The sequence below is a fragment of the Cygnus olor genome, chromosome 1 (genome assembly GCF_009769625.2).
Source record: "Cygnus olor isolate bCygOlo1 chromosome 1, bCygOlo1.pri.v2, whole genome shotgun sequence".
Taxonomy (NCBI): Eukaryota; Metazoa; Chordata; class Aves; order Anseriformes; family Anatidae; genus Cygnus; species Cygnus olor.
In genome coordinates, this window is record NC_049169.1 from 100,961,546 (window position 1) to 100,985,794 (window position 24,249).

General features: G+C 51.0%; 1 protein-coding gene and 1 long non-coding RNA gene across 4 annotated transcripts; one reads left to right on the top strand and one right to left on the bottom strand.

Annotated features, from left to right (window-relative positions):
- The first annotated feature begins 343 nt into the window (after positions 1-343).
- On the top strand, positions 344-24,018 carry ATN1 (atrophin 1). Its single transcript, XM_040573752.1, has 10 exons — positions 344-602; positions 15,850-16,044; positions 16,241-16,378; positions 16,747-16,860; positions 17,945-19,938; positions 20,019-20,241; positions 20,332-21,049; positions 21,777-21,920; positions 22,206-22,386; positions 22,943-24,018. Exons 2-10 carry the CDS (start codon positions 15,967-15,969, stop codon positions 22,974-22,976), a joined length of 3,624 nt encoding a protein of 1,207 aa, XP_040429686.1. The 5' UTR covers positions 344-602; positions 15,850-15,966; the 3' UTR covers positions 22,977-24,018.
- LOC121078050 lies at positions 11,203-15,901 on the bottom strand. Of its 3 annotated transcripts, XR_005824437.1 has the most exons (3): positions 15,814-15,899; positions 12,188-15,727; positions 11,203-11,603 (listed from the first exon to the last, which is right to left on the bottom strand). It is a non-coding gene; the product is annotated as an uncharacterized LOC121078050 (long non-coding RNA). The 3 variants fall into 3 exon arrangements; XR_005824438.1 differs by having other exon boundaries at positions 11,203-12,396; positions 15,814-15,901; XR_005824436.1 differs by having other exon boundaries at positions 11,203-15,727.
- Positions 24,019-24,249: the final 231 nt, after the last annotated feature.

Genomic DNA, 24,249 nt, shown 5'->3' on the forward strand with positions numbered 1-24,249 from the left:
CCCTGCCTCGCCCCGCCCGGGGCCGCCCGTGCTGCTTCCCCCCCCCCCACACCCTCCCCGGCCCCTCCGCCGGTTTTCTGCTGCGCCCCCCCAACCCCCCCCCTCCTCCCCGCCCCGGGGTGGCCGCTCCCCGCTCGGTCTCCCGGCGCGGGGCCGGTCCGCGCTGTGGGCGGCGGGGAGGCGGGGACGGGCTTCGGGGGGTGACAGAGCGGAGGAAAGGGGGGGCTGGTTCTGGGCTCTTCGGAAATGGGAGGTGGCCAAGGGACGGAGCGGAGCGGAGCGATGGGAGGGCGGCGGGGCGCGGGCGGCAGCGCCTGAGAGCGGGCTGCGGGACGGGGGGCGACAGAGCCGCGGGGCTTTGGGGGGGGGGGGAGCCGCCGCCGAGCACCGCCGCACCCCCTCGGAGCCGCTGCCCCTGCGCCCCAGCCGTTGTTCCGGAGGCAGGAGAGAGAGCGAGGGAGCGCGGAGAAGGAGGAGGAGGGAGGATAAAAAAAAAAAAAAAAAAAAAAAAAAGGGGGGGGGGAGCAGCGTTTAAATCCCTTCCCCCCGCTCCTCTCCTCCTCCATTCCTCCCTTCATTCGACTTCCCCTCCGGAGCCGCCGGTGAGTCCCTCGCCCGCTCACGGCCACTCCCGCGCCGCTTGTCATTTTCCCCCCGCGCGCTGCGTTCCTCCGCGGGTGTCCCCGTACTCCCCCCCCCCCCCCCCCCCCCCGGTCCCCCCCCTTCCCTCCCTCCGCACGGCGATTCGGGGGTCGAACGGCAAAGTTGGGGGGCGGCATGGCGGTCAGTCCACGGCGCTGCCCCGCCGTGGATGCGGGCGGCGGGCGGCGACGGTTCCGGGGCGCCCCGGGGCGCGGTGGCTCCCTGCGGGGCGGCGGCCGCAGCCCGCTCCCCGCCGGGGCTCGTCCCTCGGACGGCGCCGGGAACGATCGTAAATCACCGGGGGGCGCTGCCCGGCCCCGGCCCCGGCCCCAGCCCGGGGCTTGTTTTCCTTGGCCGGCCTCGCCTCCGGAGCGGCGCCGGCGGGGGGAGAGCTCAGTGCCCGCCGCGGGGGTCCCGGGGCGGGGACACCCCCCGCCGAGCCCCCCCCTTCCCTCCGTTCCCTGCCGCAGAAAGTTCGGCGGGGGCCGGGGCCGCCGCTGCCCCCGGGGCGGTGGGCGCGGGCAGCGGGAGGAAACGCCGGAGTTTGGGGGTTTGCGGCCCAGCACGGTGCGGGAATGAAAATGAAACAATGCTGGAAGGGAGTCAGCCCACTCGCTGCCTCCTGGGCAAGCTCCGCTGCTGCCAGCTCCGAAGAATCTCGGCGAAATTCCCTCCTCCGGGAGAGCCGCGTATTGTCCCCTCGCGCCCAGGTGCAGCTGGGGAGCAGGCAGCAATAACGCTTGGACATGGTGCTTGCGTTGGGGTCTGAGTGGGGAATCTGTGCTGTGGAGTGTGTCTACTCCCTCCCTGATTCTTAGGCGTGCACTGGTAGGATTCCCCCCGGTCATGCCATCCTCCGCCTGGGGACCCTCTGCCATCTCCTCTGAAACTCACAGGGAAAAGCATGGGGACCAGGGAGCAGGCAAGGCCAGTCCAAGCGGGTGGCATCGCAGTGGCATTTGGGATCCCTCCCGTGTGTTGAGTTGGCCGTTCAGTTGCAATTCAGGGCTCAGGGAGAACTGTCTTCTGTGTTTCCCATGCTGTCCTTCTGGCTGTGCCATTGAGCCGTTGCGCTCTGCTGGCGTCGGGAGGTTGCTGGTTTGTGAAGCTTTGGTGACTGTTGCCCAGCTGTATTTTGCCAAGTGGCCGCTGTGCTGTTAAGTGGCAGCCATTTGGTCACTGTGGCATCACTTTGTGTGTTGCTTTTGCTTGCAGTTGAGATCTGCCGATAGCCGCGTTATGTTTCTGAAGTGGCTTTTGAAAGAGGCAGTGTCTTCATTTGCATTTCTCTCAGTGCTGCGCTGTGGCTGCCATGACTTCTGCAATAAGTTGGTTGTCAGTATGGCTACTGGCATGCATCTCTTTTGTTTGCACAGTCTGTTTTGCAGTGCTGTGTCTTTTGGTGAACAGCATCTCCCTATCCAGCCAGCCATTCAAATCTGTTTTTATTATCTCTCCTGGGCTGTGATACGGGGTGGATTGCATGGGAACCTCGGTGCTTTCTAGCACTGAAAGAGTGAGGTGGAAGTAGTAGGCCATTACCATAAGGTGTATAGCAAGAGAGCAGAGGAGGAGTTAGATATGCCATTCATTTTGTGTCCAGCTGAATGGTGGAGCGTGGTTATACATCCTTCATCCTATATGCAGGTCAGTTCAGAGTTCAGTCCTGACTTCCCCCAAGGAACAACGTGTCCAGGTCAGCGCATCAGCCAAATGCCCGCACGGTTACCTCAGTTGCATGAACACAAATCCCACAGTTGTTTGAGTTGAAAGCTAGACCCTCCGTTCTTCTAAGCTCAAGGGTGTAGTGCATCACTGCCATTGCTGTACATGCACCTTTGAGGGAGTGGAGGGGCTGAAGCTCCAAGATCATTGCCCGTGGATGGGACACTTGTAAATGTGAATGGTCAGATTGTTTGTCGGAATGAATTTCATCCATCTTTCCCTGCTCTTGGCCAGGTTGTTTTTATGTTTGTTGGCGGTGACTGCATAACCAATTGTTTGTGCGTTTTCCCAATTTCTTGGGAGTAGTATGGTCTTTCAAAACAGACTTTTCTAATTGTGATTCATGGTGGAGCTTTTCAAGTATGGCTGTGAAGAAGTGAATTTATGGTACCGTGTTTCATGCTGGAAACAATAAAACCCTTTCAAACATTTGAAAATTAAATGTGCAGTGAATTCTAATGAAGGAGAGCAACAGGTATAACCTGCTGCAGTGGCCTGCCTTTATGTCTTTTCATATTAATTTACCTCCTGCCCCAGATTTTGTACCCCTTGGATACTTCTGAAAGGTTCTTGCATTCTCACCTTCGCATTTGTCTGCAGAAGGAATCACAATCAAGTTTTCATGTGGGCATACTTGTATTCCAAAATAAAACTGGGCGTGCAAGGAACTGTAGCATAGCAGAATCTGTATGCTAAAGAGCAACCTGATCAGTACATTTCTTCAAGATGATGAGCCTTTATGTGTAGCTGGAATGGATGAGGCAGGTTTTGTTCTTCCCAAAGTTCATCCTCTGTCAGTCCATATACATGCTTTCCTGGTTCCTACTTGATCTTTCTCACGTTCATCAGCATTTTTCTGGTGGATGGAGGTGGAATCCAGGGGAGCAGCTGCTGTGGAATTCGGAGCTGTGTAGGGAAGGATTATTTATTTGCTGGATCTGGGTTGTAATAACTTTGCAAATGCAGTCTCTGCAATCTGTCTGAACATTTATTCAACACTGCCCCTCCTTAAATATCTACCTGCACGTTTACCCAATCTTTTTTTTTCTTTTTTCTTTTTGGGTACCTGCCTTTTCTTATGAGAATCTGTTTCCCTCCTTTGTCAGTCTGTATCTTCCCCAGTTCTGTTTTTTCTCTCTCCAAGCAGTGTTCTCTTTTGGACAAATAAACCATTTTCTTGTCTCTGGTGGATTTTCTTGACTTCCTTCTTCCTCCATTAGGAGTTGCTATGGAAGTATCAACTATATTTCCTACATTTATCAGTTCATCTCTTCCATCTTTACTTCCTGAGGATTGTTGCTATTGAAGTACAGAACAGTAATGCTTTATAAATTTCTTAAGGGCTGGTCATCCTAAGGAGAAGGTAACACAAGTTCAGAGTATGTTTAAAAGTGAAGAAGTCATTGTCTTAATGACTCTGAAAAAGTCATTGTCTCTGAAAAAGTCATTGTCTTAACTACTGCGTGAGCTACACCTTGGGTATGTATTCTCTGCAGAATTAGTTCATGAGATCACTGCCCGAGTCTGGTCACCGTGAATGTTTTAACTTACCATAGAATGGTTTGGGTTGGAACAGACCTTAGAGATCACCTAATTCCAACCCCCCTGCCATGGGCAGGGACACCATCCACTTCGACAGGTTGCTCAAAGCCTCATCCATCCTGGCCTTGGACACTTCCAAGGATGGGGCAGCCACAGCTTCTCTGGACAACCCGTTTCAGTGTTTCACCACCCTCATGGAAAATAATTTCCCCCTTGTATTTAATCTAAACCTATCCTATTTTAGCTTAAAGCCGTTACTTCTTGTCCTATCGCTACACTTCCTGAGAAAGAGTCCCTCCTCAGATTTCTTATAGGCCCCCTTTAGGTATTGGAAGGTCTCCCCAGAGCCTTCTCACCGTCAGGCTGAACAACCCCAACTCCCTCAGCCTGTCTTCGTAGGAGAGGTGCTCCAGGCCCTTGATCATCTTGTGCTGGGGGCCCCAGAGCTGAACGCAGCACTCCAGGTGGGGTCAGCTCGAACATGAGGTGCTCCATTTCAGTGCCTTGCCTGAGTTACTGAAGCTGTGGTGGCCCCCAAAACGTGTACCTGTTGCCAGGTTGCTCGGGTACATGCCCTATTGTTCTTGGTGTCACGGTGAACACTGAAGGATCTTTTTGTCCTTCCAGTCGCGTGGCGGGCAATTGCGGGCCTACAGCCCATATCCTCCATGTGAAGTGCATGGAGAATGATGCAGTGGAAGGGGATGTTTCCAGCTCAAGTGGTTTGAGCTTCACCTTTGCTTTAGTCTGGGTGGGTAATTTGGGCTTAGCGCTCTTGGGGAAGAGGATTTTGGCATATGCTAAAAGTTCACGCAAGTCAATATTGTGAGGAAATGACCCCTTCAGAAGCATTGTCGTCCTTCCAGTTCTGATGATGCTCCTGCAGAAATTTCTTACAATCTGTTTTTGGTGTTTGTTGTGGTAGCAAACACAGACTTGTTATTGTCTCCTGTAAAAATATCAATGTTTGATTGATTGTTGTGGCAGTATTTTCACCTGCAAACCAAAGGGTAACTGCAATATCTTCTCTGAGCAATTTTAGCCAATGATGTTCCAGCTGGGCTTTGCTGAAGGAAGGGTAACTGGTTGCTTTCAATCTTCATGTCGCTTGCCCTGGTGACATTGTTCATCATAGATCAGTTTAGCTGGAAAATTTTAGTCGTGTACTTCCCTGCCTCACAAGGCACTTGGTGATACCCTGTTTCTTCCACAAGGTTTCTCTGTGTTATAGATCATTTAAGTGAAGGTTACGTTTGAACAACCTTCATCTCTCTCCTTGTGCAGTTGGTCGTATATACTGATGCACACACACACATATACGTATATATTTGTGTGTGTATATGTATCACAGTATATATGTAGTAGTATATATAATATATCACAGAAGATATGCATCATAATGTATTGTGTATTAAATTGTAACTAGAATATATATAGTGTAGTGTATTGGATATAAAGCCTATCTATAGGATGGTGTATTGGATATAAAGTATATCTATAGGATAGCATATTGGATACATTACTGTTTTTCTTTCAGGCAGTGCAATGGATGAAGTGATTTTCCTCAGAATTATTCAGAGTTTACCAGCCTCATTTAGACAGTCCACTCTCTATGAACAGTGGTTTATCCAATCATGATTATCTGTCAGGCTTTCCTTAGATGTTGTTCAACTGTTGCTTTCAAAGTACGGTTTCACCCAGGACCTGCTCCTGCCCAACCTCTCTATGGCTTCTAATGATTTTAACATTAGAAAACCTGTTCTAGTTAGTTGGCTGGTCCTCTCCCCTACACAGCACAAGGTAGGGAATGTCACCTGGAGGTTTTTTCAAAAAAATTTCGGAACATTTTTTTAGAGAAAAAAAAACAAAAACCTTCATTAAAGACTTCCAGTGTTATGATAGATCCCTATGCAAGTTTTTCATGAGATTAATCTATCCCACTTTTCATATTTTACACTATTTCTGTGTGGAATTTGTTCTTCAAGCTTCAGCTCCTATCCATTGGATCTGGAGTCTTTGGCTTGTAGATTAAAGAGCCCTCTGCTATCAGAAATCTTCTTCCTTTGTAATACTCCTAGGCCATGGTTATCACCTTTTAACCTTTTCTCTGATAAGCTAAATATATTGAGCTTCTTAAAGCTGTTATTGTAAAGGGGGAGTGGAGTTATCAGACCTCATATCTTCCTTATTGTTCTTTTTAGGAAGTTTTCAATTTGTCAGCATCCTTTCTGAAGTACACAGGTTAAAACTGCGCACACTACTCCCATAATGGTCCCGCCAATCCTGTATATAGTCAGGTAAAAATCATCTCTCTATTCCTGTTCTTGAAGAGTATTCCTGTCTTTATGCACTGGTGGATATCATTCATTCAGGAACAGCTCCCTTAGAAATCTTGTGCTGGGAACTCGTGTTCATTTTGCTATCAGTTGTTAATTACAAGACCTTTTCAGTGTTTCTGTTTATCCTTGAATCTTCATCCTTGAAAGCATTCTACATTCTTCTGTTCTTCATGTAAAAATCTTCCATAATTAAAATGCTTGTCTTTTATGCAACCTTATTGCCACAGTAATGCTGACTGGTTTGTGCCAGAGTTTCCAATCCATCATTTACTGTATAACCTGCCTCAGCACCACCTGTAAACTTCACCCATGTTTCTGCAACCTTTGTTCAGCCGATGCCTTCACCAGCTACCATGTTCTATGTTGTCTCTCAGTGGTGAGCTTTGGGGTACTTACTTTTTGGCAGTGGATCCACGCACAAGGTCTTTTTGACAGGACAGGTCATGCTATGCCATAGCTGTGCACCAAGTTTCAGCCCACAGGTTGTCAAGCGCTGCTTTACAGAGATTACCCCAGGCATTAAAAATATCTCGGGCAGTGGTTTCACTTGCCATCGTGCCTTTTCCCCTGGCAGTCCAGTCTGGGCTTAATCTGGTAAAAACCATGCCTACAGGTTCAGCTGGCCACTTGAAAGGTGGAGGCCTAGATCTGTGATTCTGTAAGGCAGATTATGTATCTGTAGATGGCAGCATTTTGGCACGAATTGGTTGCTTCAAATTCTTTGTGGATCAGGGAGAGTTCTAGATGTTTGTGATTTCAAGTATTTTGTATCATGACCTTGACTCAGCCATAATCATCATGTTTTGTGATTTTATAAAATCATAAGAACTAAAGCCATTGTTCACCATGAACTTGGTGATATACATAAGACAAAAATCTCTACTTCCCTCCCAAGGGTGGTTCAGTGCTTGCACAGGTTCCCAGGGGGGCTGTGGAAGCTCTTCTCTGAGATGTTCATGACAACCTCATGTAGCTTTGCATTTTGCTATGAACAGGGGGCTTGGGTGGAGACCTCCGGAGATCTTTTCCCTTGTAAACGTTCCTGTGACACACTGTTGGGTTTCCCTTCTCTCAGCCCTACAGTGAGGGCAGGATCATCTCGCTTGGCTAGTTCTGTAGACCAAGGACAAGCTGTGGGATCCCAAGCAAGGGAGTGACTCAAAGTTTATCATTGTCTTAGGCCTGCTGTACAACTCTTCACGTGCCCATCTCCTTGGCCCTATTTCTCTCCCTCCCTTCTGCATCATCTGTCCGTCTTCTTCCCGTTCAGTGCCTTGGCCTTTGCACAAATGGCTGTCACGTTGGCTTCGCTGTTGGTCACAAACTCCTAGAAACAGAGAATCAAAAAGGTGTATTTGTTAATAATAAAGATTTTATTTTGCCTTTGTTACGCTCTAGGGAAAGCTGTTTCAGAGCTTCACCAAATGTCTAAAAGTCTTCTAATTTCCATCTTAAAATTGTCGGTGGCTTTTTTATACCCGTTGGTTCTTACACCAACCTTCTCCCTTAGCTTAAGTGCCCCTTCTAACTACCTTGCGTTTAATTTTTGTTGTTTTGCAGACTATAATTGCATCTCCTCAGCTTTTATATTGTTCTGTTAATAAATTAATGTCTTTATAGGTCTTGTACGTAACAGAGAGACTCTTTGTGTCCCTCAGCATTCTGGAAACTGCTTTCTGTACCTTCTGTAATCCACTTTCATCTTTCCTGGTGCTGGTTGACCAAAGGATTACGTGGGCTACCAGGGTATGTCTTACAAGTCCAGTGCCCCTTGGCATTAATACTTTTTTACTCATTGCTTGATAATACTTGTCTGATGCCTTCAAAGTAACAGTGCTCCCCATAGCTCTCCTGTGATTAATACATCCCTCTTCTCTTCAGCATTCCCTACTGATGAGCAGAAGTTCTTGTGGCAGATATGTTTGTTGCTTCTCCTCGGTGTATCACTTAGCTCTTACTGCTGCTGAACTTTTTAAAAAAATACCAATGACCGCTTCATCCAGAGCCCACTGCTCCAGCAGTGGTTACTGTCAAATACCTAGGAAAAAGTGTAAGTTAAGGCAAGTTTATATGCTATTTTCCTCTGATACTCCTACAGCTTCCAGCCATTTCCAGTTATTCCCTCTTGCATGAAATTCTCCAGTCTCCCCTTGAGTCCATGCAAACTTATGGCACTGACGATGTCCTTTGATGAGAAATTATGCAGTCAACCGTTCATTTCAAGAAGAACAATCTCTTTCTGTTTTGAACTTCGTAGCATTATTTGATGGTCCTCAGTTCTTGTAATGGAAAAGACAGTGAATATTTCATAACCAACCTCTACTTTTCATTACTTTTCATATGTGGCTTTACAGACCTTGATCACATTCTCAGTAACCTTTTTTCTGGACAAAGATGTTTAGCTCACTCAGTCTAGCTCACTCAGTCATGCCTTTTCATTGCCCTTTCTAGTTTCCGTGGAAAGAGTAGAACTGCGTGCATGTTTCAAGATATGAGAAAACCATGGGTTTATGCAAGTGCACAATGGCATTCTCTGTTTTGTTTTCAGTTCATTTCCCAGGAATTTCTGCCATGTAGTTTGCTCTCTTGATGGCTGCTGAATGCCAAGGTGACATTTTCATGGATCTGCCTCTCATACCCCAAGGGTATCACTGTTGAGTGGCACTGGTCAGTTCAGAGTCCGTCATTTTATATGTGGAGATGGCGTTGTTTTTTTCTCCGTGTACATTGCTTTATATTTGCCTAGATGGAAGTTCACATGCCATTTATTTGCCCAGTCACTCCTCCTGGAAAATCCTTCTACAGTTCTCCACAGTCAGCTCTCATCCTTTCTTCCATCTATACTGATACTTTCAGCGCTTCGTTCATTCAAATCCATTTACAGAGTTTGATCCTTTTAGCTCCTGAGCTTTTCTCCGGCTCTTCTCCACGCTGACTAGTTTGCCTGGGACTGAGGGTCTGAGCAGAGAGTCATATCCTGGCCTGGGCCTCCCTCTGCCAGCTTCAGAACAATATATGTCTTTGCAGAAAGGAATGACCATGCTTGACATTCATTGGCCTGTTCCGGGAGGGTTGGATGGATGGTATGGCTGTGTTCTTATGTATGTCCTGCAGCTGCTAAGTTGTCAGCAATCTGCCTCAGTAAAGACTTGGCAGCAGAAGTTTGGAACCATGATAGGTCAACAGGTGTATAACTTCCATGTACCAGCAATTTGGAACTACGGTACGTGGAGCCATGGTCACAAGCTGCAACAAGGAATTTATAGCTGAACATAAGGAACCCCTTCCCCTGCCTCCAAGGGTATTTCAGCACTGAAATGGGTGTCCCAGGTCAGCTGGGGAAGCTGCACTCTTTGCCTGGAGAAAGCCCTGGGCAACCCCATCTAGATTTGGTGCCAGCCCATCCCATCTGTGAGCAGGGGTTTGGAGTAGAGGCCTCCAGAAGGACCTTCCACCTGAAATCTTATCTGTCCCTGGGCAGCTGGCCTCCGATGTCTTTGAATGATTTACTTTGCATTCCGTAGTAAAGGGAAATTTATATAGAGAGAGCGGGAGGTTATTTGTTACAGTAGACCCTTAAACAGTTCCAGAGATAAGGTTTACTCAGGCATTGCAAATACAGAAGGTGCTACGCTTCCTAAAATAATGAACATGGAGAGTGTGGTGTGTCCTTTCTCTGAGTCATGTGTTGGCCTCCATCCCACTTCCAACGTTGCATTTTGTGGTCCTCCACTGGCCTCTGACAGCCTGTATCTCCAAGTGATCCAGAGTCCCTCCTCTGGGGAGGCTGTATAATTCTACTGAGATTTTGAAGTAAATCTGTTGCATACTTACAGTCATTTTAGTGTGCCCTCAGGAATCATTTTACAATTAATGTAACCTTCTTTAGTACATCCAACCTTCATTTAGTGAATCAAATTTTATTTTCAGTTGCTTTTGCAAAAATTAATATCCTCTTCTATACTGTAAATTAAGCTATTGTTAAATGCATGAATGTTTTTATTATTTATTACCTCACTCTAGCTCTGATTGTTTTCATCTATTACACTCTGCTCATCAGAAAATGTTTTTTATTCTCAGATACGTTTTTCATTGAATGGAAGTTCCAGAATTACAGCTTTCATGCTCAACCTAACATTTTAACACCTCATGGTTGCGCAGGATTAAGAAAAGAAAATGTTAATGTAGACTTAATAGAAAGTAAACTGGCTTTATCTCCTTAGGCTGGAGGCACTATGAAAGTTTATCTTTTAGCACTCTTATCTGGCATCATTTCTTGAAACGGGAGCATTTTAATTTTCATTTACTATTTTACAGTGGCGTGACAAGTGAATTTGTCAACAAGTACTGTTGTTATGGAACACAAGGGCCAAACCTGTTGGCTGAGGTTGAGCTCCACCTTCGTATGGGAGGTATTATTGTAGACATACGTAGGTAGATCTAAACCCTAGAGTGTTCACTCACATTGTGTATTAAAATATGTGTAATTTAACCTTCGGAACAGAATGAAGTTTCTGAAAATGCACATTCATATATACTGGCTAAGTTTATTTTAAAACATTCCGTAGTGACCCATTTTATGTGATATTTTGGTGAATTTAGTTTACCTAGAAGAATGCAATGAAATTCCAGCACATTGCTAACATAAAACTGATTTATTTACAGAAGATGACAAAAATTGAAAACCATCTCTGTTTTTATACAGAATTCACACACTCTGAGCACTAACAGCAGTTTCCACGTCCGTCGCAGGTGGTGGTTGCGTGGCATTTCAGTCTACATTTTCCATGCAACACAGTGCTGCCAAGCCTCCCTGCAGAGGTGGTGTGATGCTCCCATCCGGTGTGTGCTTCTGAGTTGCTCTGGGCATGGCCCTCCCAGCTCATTGATCCTGGGGTGCAGGTGTGCAGGAGTCTCTTACAGGAGCAGACCACACTTGGTGTGTTGGCTGTGGCTGACCGTAGCTCAGGCTGCTGCCTGCCCTGATGAGCATTGCAGTGTCCTGGGCGTGCAGAGAGGTGCAGGCGGCTGGGGAAGCGTGCAGCAGGAGGTGGGGGCTGGAAACGGGCAGAGAGGCTGGAGAGGGTCAGGGAAAAGCATGGCTGATTTGGTACAAAACTCCTGGCAGTTCGGGTGGGGAAAGCTGTAAACTAGCTCGCTGCCTTCAGCCTGGGCTCAAGATGGATCCCCCAGTTTCACAGTAACGTTGAAGAGAGGGATGAGGTTAAACCTCTCCCACTGGACAAGAATCGTAACTGGAGTATGATTATTTGACCAGGTCTGCGATGTTACTCCTTCACTAATCTGTTCTCCAGCCTGAGTTCACAGCCCCTGCAACCAGGTGTTGTAATTACTCTGTAGGAGACAGAAAAATGCCTGCATCAATAACTACCTTTCATTCAGTGTCACATAAACAATTTTCTTCACAACAAAAGTTACTACATAAAAAAAAATAAAAAAATGCAAGTCATGGGAATATTCACAACCAAGATAGTATTAGCCACAAACGTTTGCCCACTGCCATCTTGGTATTCTACCATTTTGGCGTCCTAATCTGTTAATTCAAACAAACATTTTCACTTTTACAATAGAGTCACACTTAGTGTACATATCAGAGGATTGACAACAAGACTGTGACATGCAACCTGAACCCTGACCTACTCATTTATTGCTATCTATCACTGAACACAGCACCTTTTCCCTTCCCTCTCTCCTGCATGCCCTATGCTGAAACACCAGGGTTTGAGCATGAAGTCAGGTAATTAGCCATTCAGAAATGTCATACGTCAGGATGTCTAACTGCAGTACTGTAGATAAAACTTTATATTTTCAAGGTACTACGCAGCTGTTAACCCCAATTAAATCTCAGAATCTTCATTTTATAGATAAGGGAAATGGGGACAGGAATTAAAAATGTGTTGCCTGGGATCACTACTCACTGGGCGGTGTAAGATGCGTCAGCTACTGAATTCCCACCCTCAGGTGCATGTCCCCTGGCTATACTGCTCCAGTGGGCTCTCACTTCTGAGGGATCCATTGGGTGTCATTCCATCTTACTTTCAGGACGCTTGCCAGCATCTGCAATGTGTTACAAAGCAGCTGTGTTCATTTCGCCACCCTGGTTCCTCCCTCCAGTGCTGACCTGTCCCTTTGGAGAGAAAAACAGGGATGTGAACATGGGAGCTAATGAATTGCAGAGGAGAATCAGTTTAATTCTGCTAAAAGACCAGGTTAATTTTGTTAAGCTGATAAAGTGACAGTTGTGGTAGCTCTCTTTCCTAAGTGGTGTGGATACTGGGAGCCTTCAGCCCTCCCTTCTCCTGCCATTACACCCAGGCAGAACTAGCTGGACCTCAGCTGGCATTTAACTTTCTCAAGCAGACTAGAGCCCCGCAGTTGGGCTGCCTGTGCTGGAGCTGACCCTTCTGTTGGGCACCAGCCAAAGTGACAAAGCCCTTCAGCCCTGGGTGGATCCTTGGGGGCATCTCCCAGGCTTCCCTGTCTCCCTTGAAATTGTCTCCCTGCTTAGCTGGGGTCGTAAATGACAAACAGGCAATACCCATATGCCCCCAAACACCATCCTAGACAAACTGGTACTGTTTCCCTTTCCTATGCTTCTGCCGCCATCTATAAACATTTATTTTCTCAGAACCTCAATCTAATGTGTAAGTGCTATACTGAACCAGGGACAAACATTCACGCAAGTTTCAGAGAAAGAGGCACTCCACACTGCAGCCTGCGAAGAGTTTATCGGGTCCCACAAGAGCAGAGCAGCCCCTGATCTGGACAGTCCTCCTGGGGTGAGAACCGTCTGGAGCTGGTGGGGAGGAGGAGTGGGATCCATTTTGGATGACACATGGGGGATGCCTGTTGAGAGTGCAGGAGGCTGTACCAGGGCTTGCAGGAGAATATGGAGAGGGCTTGGCAGTGCGCCAGACTGAGCTGGATTCTGTGAGACACAAACAGAAAATAGCAATTCGCAGTGCCTCATAACTCAATCAAACCTATAAAGGACTTCACGAGGCCAGGAAAAGGTTATCCATTTGGGCAGCACCACTGCCAAATATTTCCTTTCCAAAACCACAGAGCGGTAAGAACTCATGAGGCATTTAGAGGGATCGTCTGTAGTGGGAAGAGTTAAGTGTAACCCAGGTTTTGCCACTTTATTAATTGTCAGGGCTCATACTGCTTTTATTTCACACACGTTCAGATTAGAAGCAGCGCTGTGATCCTCTGCTCTGACCTCTGACATAGCTGATGCTATGCTGAGCCAAATAACGCATGGGTCAATTCTGCTTTAGAAAAGCCTTAACCCTCTAAGTAGCAGAAACTTCTGCCCCGGTGATTAATTATTGTCTACTGAAATGTACCTGTTTGCTTCTGGCTTTGTTTGGTACTGTGTATGCGGCAGCTGAGAAAAATACTGGGTTGGTATTTCCTTTAAAAAGGGAAGTTTCAGTAAGTGGTTGCCTGCATATTATTTCTCTGATTTACTTCTCTGGACAGAAGACCATCATTGTTGTTCTGGAGCTACTGGATAGCCAAAGTGAGACCTCTGCACCCCGTTACAATGCCCAGAGTGGGAGCTGCGAGTGGCATCACTGCTGAATGTGAAATAAAGAGCAGCAACGTGTCAGTAATACGCTGTTGCTAGTGCTGTGCATTCAGTCGGAGCCGAGCCGATACCAGCAGGCTGCCAAGATGGCGTGCGCTGAGGTTGTGTTCAGCTAGGGTCACCTTACCGTGCTTGTTTCATGTCAGAAATGTTAATTCTAGATGCTTATCGAGAATAGGGTATAGCATCAGTGTAACTGGCTGAATTAGCAACCAAAGACCAAGTGATGTCAGAAAAGCAAGGCTTCAAAAGATGTCAGTTCACAGGGATCGGGAGAGTGCTCTGTCTCCACTAGGTCAGTTTTCAAGCAATGTGAACTATTTTTCTATTAAAGAAGAGGTCTAAGCTAATGAATTGTTGTGTGGGGGAATTAACGCTGGATGAGTCCCCTGTGGCTTTCATGGTGAGGGTCAAATAAAATATTAATGAAATTAAAACAAACAATCCCCCGTTCTTCCCAAGTACCTTCTGTATGAGTGTGTCTCGGTGCTGGCCAAGGAAGCTGAGGAACCCCATAAGAGGCAGGTCGGGGTAATTACTTCCTTTTTACAGAAAGGGAGATGGAAGCAGTGGAAAGCGGTGACCCTGGTGCCACACAGCTCAGCAGCAAGGCTGCACAGCAGCATCAGGGGCTTTCCCATCCCATGCCTTTCCTTTGATCCCTGGGTCCAGCTCCCTTTTGAGAGAAATGCATCTAGACTCCAGCACTGGCTGGCTAGAAGCCGATCATTTCAGATCTGGCGTGGCCTCTAGGAGTCCCAGCCTTCGGGTGGTCTTACACTTATTCCAAATGCTTGCAGAGCAGAGCATATAACCCAAAAGATGTGGGTGAGTATGTTCTCCTGATGCCTCATCCATGGGACACGTTGCATTCTCTTGCAGATTGTCCATCCCAGATGCTGAGTAAGGGAGCTCATACAACAGGCTGAGGGAGGGCAGTGTCTTTGGTTCCCCCTCTGCCGTATGGGGCAATGCAAAGGGTCCTGAGCTGGAGCCATGCAAACTAACTTCGGTAGCAGCAGTACTGAAACACCCCAGCCCAATTCCCGGGCTAACACAATCATGGTGCTTTCATACTCTGAACTAGGAGCTGTGTGGCATCATGAGGTGTTAAATATCTAAATATCCGTGCTTTCAGGACACAGCACAAATCTGCAAGTTTATTCAGAGGGAGCTTGGAAATCCTCCTCCTGTTGCAAAGTGCAAGGATGTGCTGTGCATTTCTGGTAACAACCCAGTGTATGGGGAGGAAGGAGGCCTAAGGAGATGCTCCAACCTAAACAGTGTTGATTCTGTTTGTGTCATGCAAAATCAAAGCTAAATGCATATTCTTGTACCTATTTGTGTACTTTGAACACTGAACAGCATGAGCAGGACTCGTCACATTTTCTGCATAACATGCTGGTACATGTGTGCATGTGCGTATGCTCTGGGGAGGCCAGGGCTGTACAATACTCTTTGCAGCAAAGACCTCTGGGGGCTCATTACACAGAGTTAGCTAATGACAGCACATGGCCAGTTAGTGTAACTTAATGCACTGACGACGAGTGCAAAAAGGGACTTCTGAAGTTAGAAAAATAGCCATTAGGATCTCTTTAAAGCATTCTCCTATTATATTTTTTTATCATCTCTCTCTTTTAAGATCAAATAAACAAGGAAATGGAAATGCTAAAATGTTTTCAGGGAAAAATCAACATACTGATAACCATTCCTCCCTGCTTCCTCCAAAAAGTTATTGTTGCATCACGACTGCCTTGCGTAGTGTGTATCAATCCTAGAAATTGGAAATCAGAGATGACAGCAGCCAAATCTTTTCCCCTACTGATGGGAAAGTTTATTGCATTCTTGGTAAAGATCCTTGCATCTGTGAATAATAACAAAAGAAACAGTAATAATTTTGTCATACTTCTATAACAAACCACAAAAGGGTGTCCCACACAGTATACTCACTCTTTCTCCCCTCCCTTCTCCTTGTCTGCCTTTCAGTACACACCAGAATCTTGTTGCAGCGCTGGTGTAAGCCCTCCGTTCCAGAAGACTTGCTCTTCTCCATCTCAGTCTCCCCAGGAAGAGCAGAAGGGAGCTGCAGAGCGATAAAAATTTATGTTTTCATCAAACCGGGCCAAGGAGAATGGGGGTCCCGCACCCAAAAGAATGAAGACACGACAGAACAAGGACTCGGTACTTGGGATGGGAGAGGGAGCTGGGAACCCAGCAGGAGCAGTGGGATGGGACTGAGGTTCACAGCAAAGACAGTGACCATGAGTTTGGTAGGGTGGAGTGCCAGGGCCACGGGTTCAGGGCTTTGGGAGGCTAGGAGACAGGGCAGGAGTGGAGCGAGGTGCAAAGCAGGACTGATCTAATCATCCCTCTCTAGATGTCAATGCGGAGTGGACGGAAGAAAGAGACTCCAGGGCCCCGAGAGGAGCTCAGGTCACGGGGTCGAGCTTCCCCGGGTGGCGTCAGCACCTCCAGCAGCGATGGCAAAGCTGAGAAGTCCCGACAAGCGACAAAGGTAGTATAAGCTAGTAGGCGAGCATGGGGGGGATCCAGCCATGCGTACCATATGGGATCTACTATGCAACCCATGCTGCGTTAGCTACCTGGAATGGGTGGGAGCCCTTCTTTTGTCCTCAGCACCCTGCACTTCCCAATATTTCCTACAAACCAGTTTTCAGTCTCACCTGCCCTTTTTAATACTGATTTTTGCCTTTCTCTGGCTCGCTACGACATCCTACTGTCCATGCCCCACTGTCTGCTAAGCTATGCAACGCAGGTGTCGTGGTGGCTGTGTCTCGCCTGCTGCAGGCTGGGAAGGCCTGGCAGGATGGGAAGTTTTCCTGTGGCCCTCCCACCCCCCTGTTCTCCTTCTCTCCCTTACAGAAAGGCCGGGTGGAGGAATCCTGCACTCCCAAAGGCAGCAAGCAGGGGCGAACGGAAGAGATCTCGGAGAGCGAGGGGGAGGACAGCAATGCTCCCAAAAAGACCAAAACTGAGGTGAGTTCTGACTGCAGTGGTTACCGGCACACACTGGGCCCTACCTGTGCTGCTCACACCTGCCTAGCTTGAGATTCTGGCTGCTGGGGAGCCCTGGCAACTCAAGTTTTGCTCTACAGGTCTTACACAGGCAGAGCCTAAGTGACACGTGGCTGGCTGCAGAAAAGCCACCAAAAGTGATAACCGAGCAGATGAAGGTTCTCTTTCTTTATTTAGCCTTGTCTGAGGGGGACTGCTGCGTGCCCTGCCTTCCCCGGCTCTGTGGCAGGAGCTGGGTCACCCACTGGCTCTGCATGCAGCTTTCGGTCAGGTTGGACTCTACCTCTATTCCTCCAACAGAATAACGTAAACCACAGATGCTTAAGCCATGGCAGGCTCCAGGTGGTGGTTGTACCAGTCCCGAAATGTGCAAAATCTGCTCACACCTGCGTGATGCATAGTTAAAGCAAGGCTTTTCTGAAAGGCCAACGCTGGGCTGAGTCAGTGATCGGGCAGTTGGAGGAAGCCTCGGCTCTTGTAGGGAACTGGAGCAGGGAACTGGAAGCACAGAAGTGCTGGTAAGGAGTGAGGCAGAGAGAGGACATGCTCAGGGGGGCAAAGGGGAACGGGTCTCCTTGCCGAGGAAGGGAGGTGATGAGGAAAGCCCTGCATGAAGGAGAAGAGCCACTGTGGGTCTAGGGGCTGTGCTGGCAGCACTACCTCCCCTTGCTGTTCGTGTGTGCTGCTTTGTGCCACCTGGTGGTAGCACTGGGTTGTGCATTGGCCAGCGGCCTATTCCCGGTGGTGCTAGGACCTTTTATATGCGTTAATTCTCAGCCTCATCTGTAACAGTTACCTGCACCTCCGAATACAAGACACGCATCACCTCCTCCCCAGGTGTGTGGTACACATGAAGTACCTGAGAGCACTGGAGCTGCTGCTCTGAGGAGAGGCAGGAGGTCTGGTGCTTTTTATGCCTTACCAGATGAAGTCTCCTTCCGTCCGTGTGCTTTTTTAGCCCCAGGGCTAGCAGATGAAGGTCAGAGTTATAAGTGTTGTGTGGTCTGGGAGACCGCATAACTTCTCCTTCCTCGTTCTGCTTCAGGAGTTACCCTGTCCTCCATCCCCGTCCGATGTTGACAGCCTCGACGGCCACAGCTTCAACGATGAGATGAGCAGTGACCCACGGGACATCGACCAGGATAACAGGAGCACCTCGCCCAGCGTCTACAGCCCTGGCAGTGTGGAGAATGACTCCGACTCCTCCTCCGTGCTGTCCCAGGGACCGTCTCACTCCTACCACCACCCTCCGCTCTTCCCCCAGAGCCCTCCGGTTGCCCCCCCTCCCGACAACCTGGCCCGTCCACCTGAGCCTGGCTTTGGTCTCCCAGGGGAGGTCCACCCCCAGGGCCCTCCCGTGGGTCCCTACCACTCCCAGCTGGAGGGCCAGGCCTCCCGAATTTTCCAGGCTCAAGCCCCACAGACACCCACCTCCTCCTCTTCTGCGGTTGCAGCCTCTTCTGCCCCCTCCTCCTCCTCCTCTTCCTCCTCCTCCTCTTCCTCTTCCTCCTCCTCCACCCACGCTCCTCTCTATCCCACAGCCAATGTGGTTCAGGTTGGGGCCAAAATTGCCAGCGGAGCAGGGGGCCTCTCAGCATCAGGGGGTCGCGAGCAGACCCTTGGCACCAAGCACAACCCACCGCCCACCACCCCTATCTCCCTGGCATCGGTGGTTGGGGGGCTGCCCCCTCAAAAGACCTCCCCAGTCAACCCTCCGGCTGCCCCCCCGGCCTCGGCGCCTTCCTTCCCCCACGTCTCCGCCAACCTGCCACCCCCGCCGGCCCTGCGCCCGCTGAACAACGTGGGGGCCACCTCCAGCTCCCCGGGGATGGCGGGGCAGGCTCTGAGCGGGCACCTCCCATCACCCCACGGCATGGGGCAGGACAAGGCGCAACCCCTGGCCCCCTCACGCTACCCCTACGCCCCTCCATCTCTGCCAACCTCCAGCTCCTCCGCCCAGTACCCTCAGCCCTCTCCAGCCCAGCCCCTGCCCAGTTACACGGCCTCCTACGGGCACTCCTTCCCCCCACCCAGCGGCCTCTCCGTGTCCAGCCAGCCCCCCAAGTACACCCAGCCCTCCCTTCCCTCCCAGCCTGTCTGGAGCCAGGGGCCACCCCCCTACAGCCGTCCCCTGGGCAATGCCAGCTCCCACCCCGCAGCCTCCTTCCCCAGTCAGTCTCCCCATCACCAGCAGCCACCCCAGCAGCACCACCATGGCCATGGAAGTGGCGGGGGGGTCTCCCCAGCAGCAGCAGCGCCCCCCCCACAGTCCTCTGGGGGCTATCCCCATGCCCTAGAGTCCAACAGCCATCACCCTTCTCATGCCACGTATGGGCTGCGCCTCTACCCTCCCCACAGCCAGGCCACTTACAGCCAGGCGCCCTCTGCCACCGCTCCTTCCTCCTCCTCCTCTTCTTCTTCCTCCTCCTCTTCCTCTTCTTCTTCCACCTCTTCCCAGGGAAGCTACCCCGCCATGTGCACTCACCCCCAGGGGCAGAGTCCTGCCACCTACACCTTCCCCCCACCGCCACCCCCTTCCCCAGCCCATGGGGCTGGCCCTCCAGTCACCTCTGCGGCCACCACCCTCTCCACCGTCATCGCCACCATGGCCTCCCCCTCCACGGCCCCCTACAAGACCATCTCACCCCCGGTTCCCCCCTCGGCCGTGGCCCCATATGGGAAGCGGGCGGCCTCCCCTGTCCCCACCTTCCAGCCCCCAGCGCCCTACAAGCCAGGCTCGCCCCCAGCCTCCTCGGCTGCCCCTTTCCGGGCAGCGACCCCTCCGGGCTACCGTGTGGCCTCCTCTCCAGTGGCCGGTGGCTACAAAGCCCCCTCACCAGCCCCACCTGCCCCACCGCTGGCAGGGAGCATGGCTGCCCCAGCCCCCCCGCCGCCCCCGCTGCCGCTCAGTGCTGCCCAGATCAAGCAGGAGCCGTCGGAGGAGTACGAGCCCCCTGAGAGCCCTGTGCCGCCCGCTCGCAGCCCCTCGCCACCCCCTAAGGTGGTGGATGTGCCAAGTCATGCCAGCCAGTCGGCCAGGTGGGGGCAGCGGGGTCCCTGTCCCCGTCCCCGTGCCCTGTCCCCCTGCCATACCGACACGCTTCCCTTCTCATTCCCAGGTTCAACAAGCACCTGGACCGCGGCTTCAACTCCTGCTCCCGCACAGACCTGTACTTCGTACCCCTGGACGGCTCCAAGCTGGCCAAGAAAAGGGCGGACTTGGTGGAGAAAGTGCGGAGAGAGGCTGAGCAGAAGGCGCGGGAAGAGAAGGAGCGGGAGCGGGAGCGAGAGCGAGAGAAGGAACGGGAGCGGGAGAAGGAGCGGGAGCTGGAGAGGAGCGTGGTAGGTGTGGTGGGGGCACAGCCGGTGCTCGAGGATGCCCTTGGTGGTTCCCCGCTGGGACCCTGACGTTGTTTCCTTTCTGTCTTGCAGAAGATGGCCCAGGAGGGCCGGCCGGTGGAGTGCTCGTCCCTCGGGCCTGTCCCCCACCGCCCCTCCTTTGAGCAGGGCAGCGCCGTCGCAACCGTGCCGCCCTACCTGGGCCCCGACACCCCGGCCCTCCGCACGCTCAGCGAATACGCGCGGCCCCACGTCATGTCCCCCAGCAACCGCAACCACCCTTTCTACGTGCCGCTGGGCGCCGTCGACCCGGGCCTGCTGGGCTACAACGTGCCGGCCATCTACAGCAGCGACCCAGCCACGCGGGAGCGAGAGCTGAGGGAGAGGGAAGCCCGCGAGCGAGACCTGAGGGACCGCGACCTGCGCGAGCGCCTCAAGCCTGGGTTTGAAGTCAAGCCAGCTGAGCTGGAGCAGCTCCACGCCGTGCCCGCTGCTGCCATGGATCCATTCCCACGCCACGGCGGGCTGAGTCTGCAGACGGCCCCCGGCCTTCATCCTGCCTTTCCCTTCCACCCAGGGCTGGGCCACTTGGAGCGGGAGAGGCTGGCGCTGGCAGCCGGCCCGACCCTGCGCCCCGACATGTCCTACGCCGAGCGCTTGGCGGCCGAGCGTCAGCATGCCGAGCGGGTGGCTGCTCTCAGCAACGACCCTCTGGCCCGGCTGCAGATGCTCAATGTGACACCCCATCACCATCAGCATTCCCACATCCACTCGCACCTCCACCTCCACCAGCAGGATGCCATACACGCAGGTAAGGACGGCGCAAAGCAGTGCTCCGCTTCCTGCCTTGCTCCGCTTCCCGCCCCCCTTGCACTCCTTCCTTCTGTCCTGGCAAAGCCCACATTCTGCTGACACAAGACTTTGAGGGCCCCAGATCCACATCTTCAGGCAGAGAAGGTCAACCTCGTGGTCATTTGGCCTCGTCCGCACTCCCAGTAAGACACCGACCTCAGAACTGAGGTGTAGTCCCATTTCCTCATCCTACAGGACAGCAACGTAAAAGCAGTTTAGTGATGCAAATCTCATGGAAGCAAAGTCCAGACTACAATATAATAGAAAAAAAAAAAGTGCTGTGGCTGCTGAGGTACTGTGAGATGTCAGTGGGATCTGGTAGCTGAGTCGCAGACACCCATGCTAATCGTCCACAACTACTCAGAGATAGCAACAGGTACAAATTAATGGCCTGGCGGTGAGTCCAAAATACTGGAAAGAGTAGTGCAGACTTGCAGGTCCTTTCAGAATTGGCTCTAAGGAGCAGTACTTCTCCCTGAGGAATATGGGGACAGAGCTGTGCCAGACTGCTTCGTGTGAAATTCAGTGCAGGCAAAGGGAGATGTTACTGCATTGCCTGGCGTTGAAGTCATTCATTCCACCCCTAACACAAAATGACCATCTCCATGTCTGTTTCATTGTTGTGCCTTCCCTGTGTGACTTACAAAGCATGGGACAATTAGCTTTTGATGTCTTTTTCTTCCCAGCCTCAGCCTCTGTTCACCCCCTTATTGACCCACTTGCCTCGGGATCGCATCTCACTCGGATACCATACCCAGCTGGAACCATCCCCAACCCTCTTCTCCCTCACCCCCTACATGAGAACGAAGTGCTGCGCCACCAGCTTTTCGGTAAGAATGCTCGCGGGTTCTGCTGGTCTCCTTTGAAGAGCGTCAGCAGAGCTCCAAGGGGCAGGGTGGTCGCAAGGGGGTCGCAAGACCCGACGAAGGTTTATTATAGATAGACAGAGCTCTGGCGTGGCGTAGGACAGGCCTGCAGTATCAGGGGCTGAGCAAGTCCTGCACGTTGGCAGGGCTGGAAGAGTTAGTGTCATAGAGCCTCAACCGAGCTGTGGGACCACAGGCAAGGACGGGGCTGTTACATTAACTTGTTTATTCTCTCGTTTGTGGTTGCAGCTGCACCCTACAGGGACCTGCCGGGGTCTCTCTCTGCGCCCATGTCAGCAGCACACCAGCTCCAGGCCATGCACGCGCAGTCAGCTGAGCTGCAGCGCCTGGCTCTGGAGCAGCAGCAGTGGCTTCACGCCCACCACCCTCTGCACGGAGTGCCGCTCCCCACGCAGGAGGATTACTACAGGTGCACGGACCCGCTCGCAGAACGCTCTTTGCTCACATGCTGGCCAGCCTTGGCCTGAGGAGGGCAGAAGTGGGGGGCCAGGGGCATGTTTCCCTGTAGGTGGGTGGCTCCAGCGTGGCCTCACGCTGGGTGCAGGGGTTGCTTGCTATGGGGCACGGCCCCGTAGGAGAGGTCGCTGTTGGCCAGAGGTTGTTGTGGGGTTTCAGCTCCTGTCCTCAGCAGGGGGGGAAACCAGCGTGTTTCACACATGATAATGCGGTTGTGACTAACTGATACCTGTGCCAAAATACCAAACATTCACAAGGGCTGCATGCTTTTGCCAGGATGAGGCTTTCGCGAGTGCACAGGGAAGCACGTTGGGAGAGAAATGCAGTATTTTATGTTTTGGATAGCAGCTCTTCCTTGAAGGATTTGCAGGGTTTTCCAAACCTGCACTGTCATGCAGGACTAGGCTAGCAAAAGGCAGTGCACAATACTACTGTATTAACTGTAGTATTTTACTGTATAAATCCCTGTGTCTTCTCCCTCATAATCACCTTGTTCGTCTTTATCCTAGTCACCTGAAGAAAGAAAGTGACAAACCCCTTTAAATGGACTCCTACTGTCAACACGACATCCTCATGTCTTTCTCTGAAGAGGAGCAATCAATCAGCCAAATCCCGGGGGAGGGGAAGCTGCAGAGTTACACATCTTGATCCCACCATGCAGCAGACTGCAAGAGAGGATGGGATGAAAGTAGAGGATGGCATCCTGGGAGCAGAAAGTGGAGAAAAGAAAACAGGGAGGGATCGAAACGCCAGCGACAGACGCGAAATGATTGGCACGCGATTTCAGCACGGCTCTGAAGTGACTGAAACCAGCGTCGTAAAGAGCTCAAAAAGACAAAGACTGGTGTGAATCCAAGATTGCAGCAGCTCCATCCTTTGTTTTGAGGGAAGTTATGTTAAGTAAAAAGCGTAAAGCATTGCAGGACTTCACGTTCATGATGCAAAACCCAGCAGAGCCTTTTTTCAAGACGCCTCCTCCCCCCCACACACACACACTTTAGATGTAAGGTACTGCTTAGTGAGACAGAAAAACAAAGCGGAACTTTTCCAGCGTGGCTTCCAAATCTCTGAAATCCCTTCAGATGCAAACGCGGCATTACTGGACCCCTTCAAAAACGGCTTCTCTTGCCTGATGCCAAGGCGGTGGTCCCTGCCAACTGGGTGCCAAGCACCACGAGACTTGCCTGCAAGGTGTAGGGCTGCCTTCCCACACCTCGAGGGGACGGATACGGCCACGAGGTGCGAAGCACCACCACCGGAGGACTCGTCAAGCAGCCACCACCCCTGTACCCTGCCAGCCCCACCGGGAGCGCCGATGGGGGCCCGCGAGGTCGCACCCCGGGACCGTCCCACCCCGAGGCCGCAGCGGCCCCCTTGCCCCTCGCCCCCCTTCTCCTCGGTGTACTTTAAGTCATGCACATCCTGTTATAGACGTGGCAGTTTTATGTAGCAACTTGTGACCCCCCACCCCCACCCCCTTACCCCCGCGTGCGTGTCCGACCTCACGGTTGTATAACCCGACCGGCCCCCGTATATATATATATATATATATTTACTTATCCATTAAACGGAAGGAGAAAACCAACCGGCAGCGCAGCTGTGGAAACACACCCGCAACACCACCCCCCTACGCCCTCCCGATTCCTCCCCCCCCCAACCACATGCTAATAATTTATATATAAAAATATATATATGAAGCTCTTAAAAAAGCAAACTAATGAGCAAAACCAACCAACCAAACAAACAAAAAAAAAACCAACAAAAAAAAAACACCCTTCCGGAAACAGCCTCCGTTGTGTTCATTTATCGCAGCCGG

Excerpts from the sequence above, each read along its gene's own strand:
- ATN1 (XM_040573752.1), top strand. The coding sequence starts at position 15,967 with ATGTTTTCATCAAACCGGGCCAAGGAGAATGGGGGTCCCGCACCCAAA. Across the intron at positions 16,045-16,240 it reads CACGACAGAACAAGGACTCG|ATGTCAATGCGGAGTGGACG; the intron begins GTACTTGGGATG and ends ATCCCTCTCTAG. Across the intron at positions 20,242-20,331 it reads GGGAGCTGGAGAGGAGCGTG|AAGATGGCCCAGGAGGGCCG; the intron begins GTAGGTGTGGTG and ends TCTGTCTTGCAG.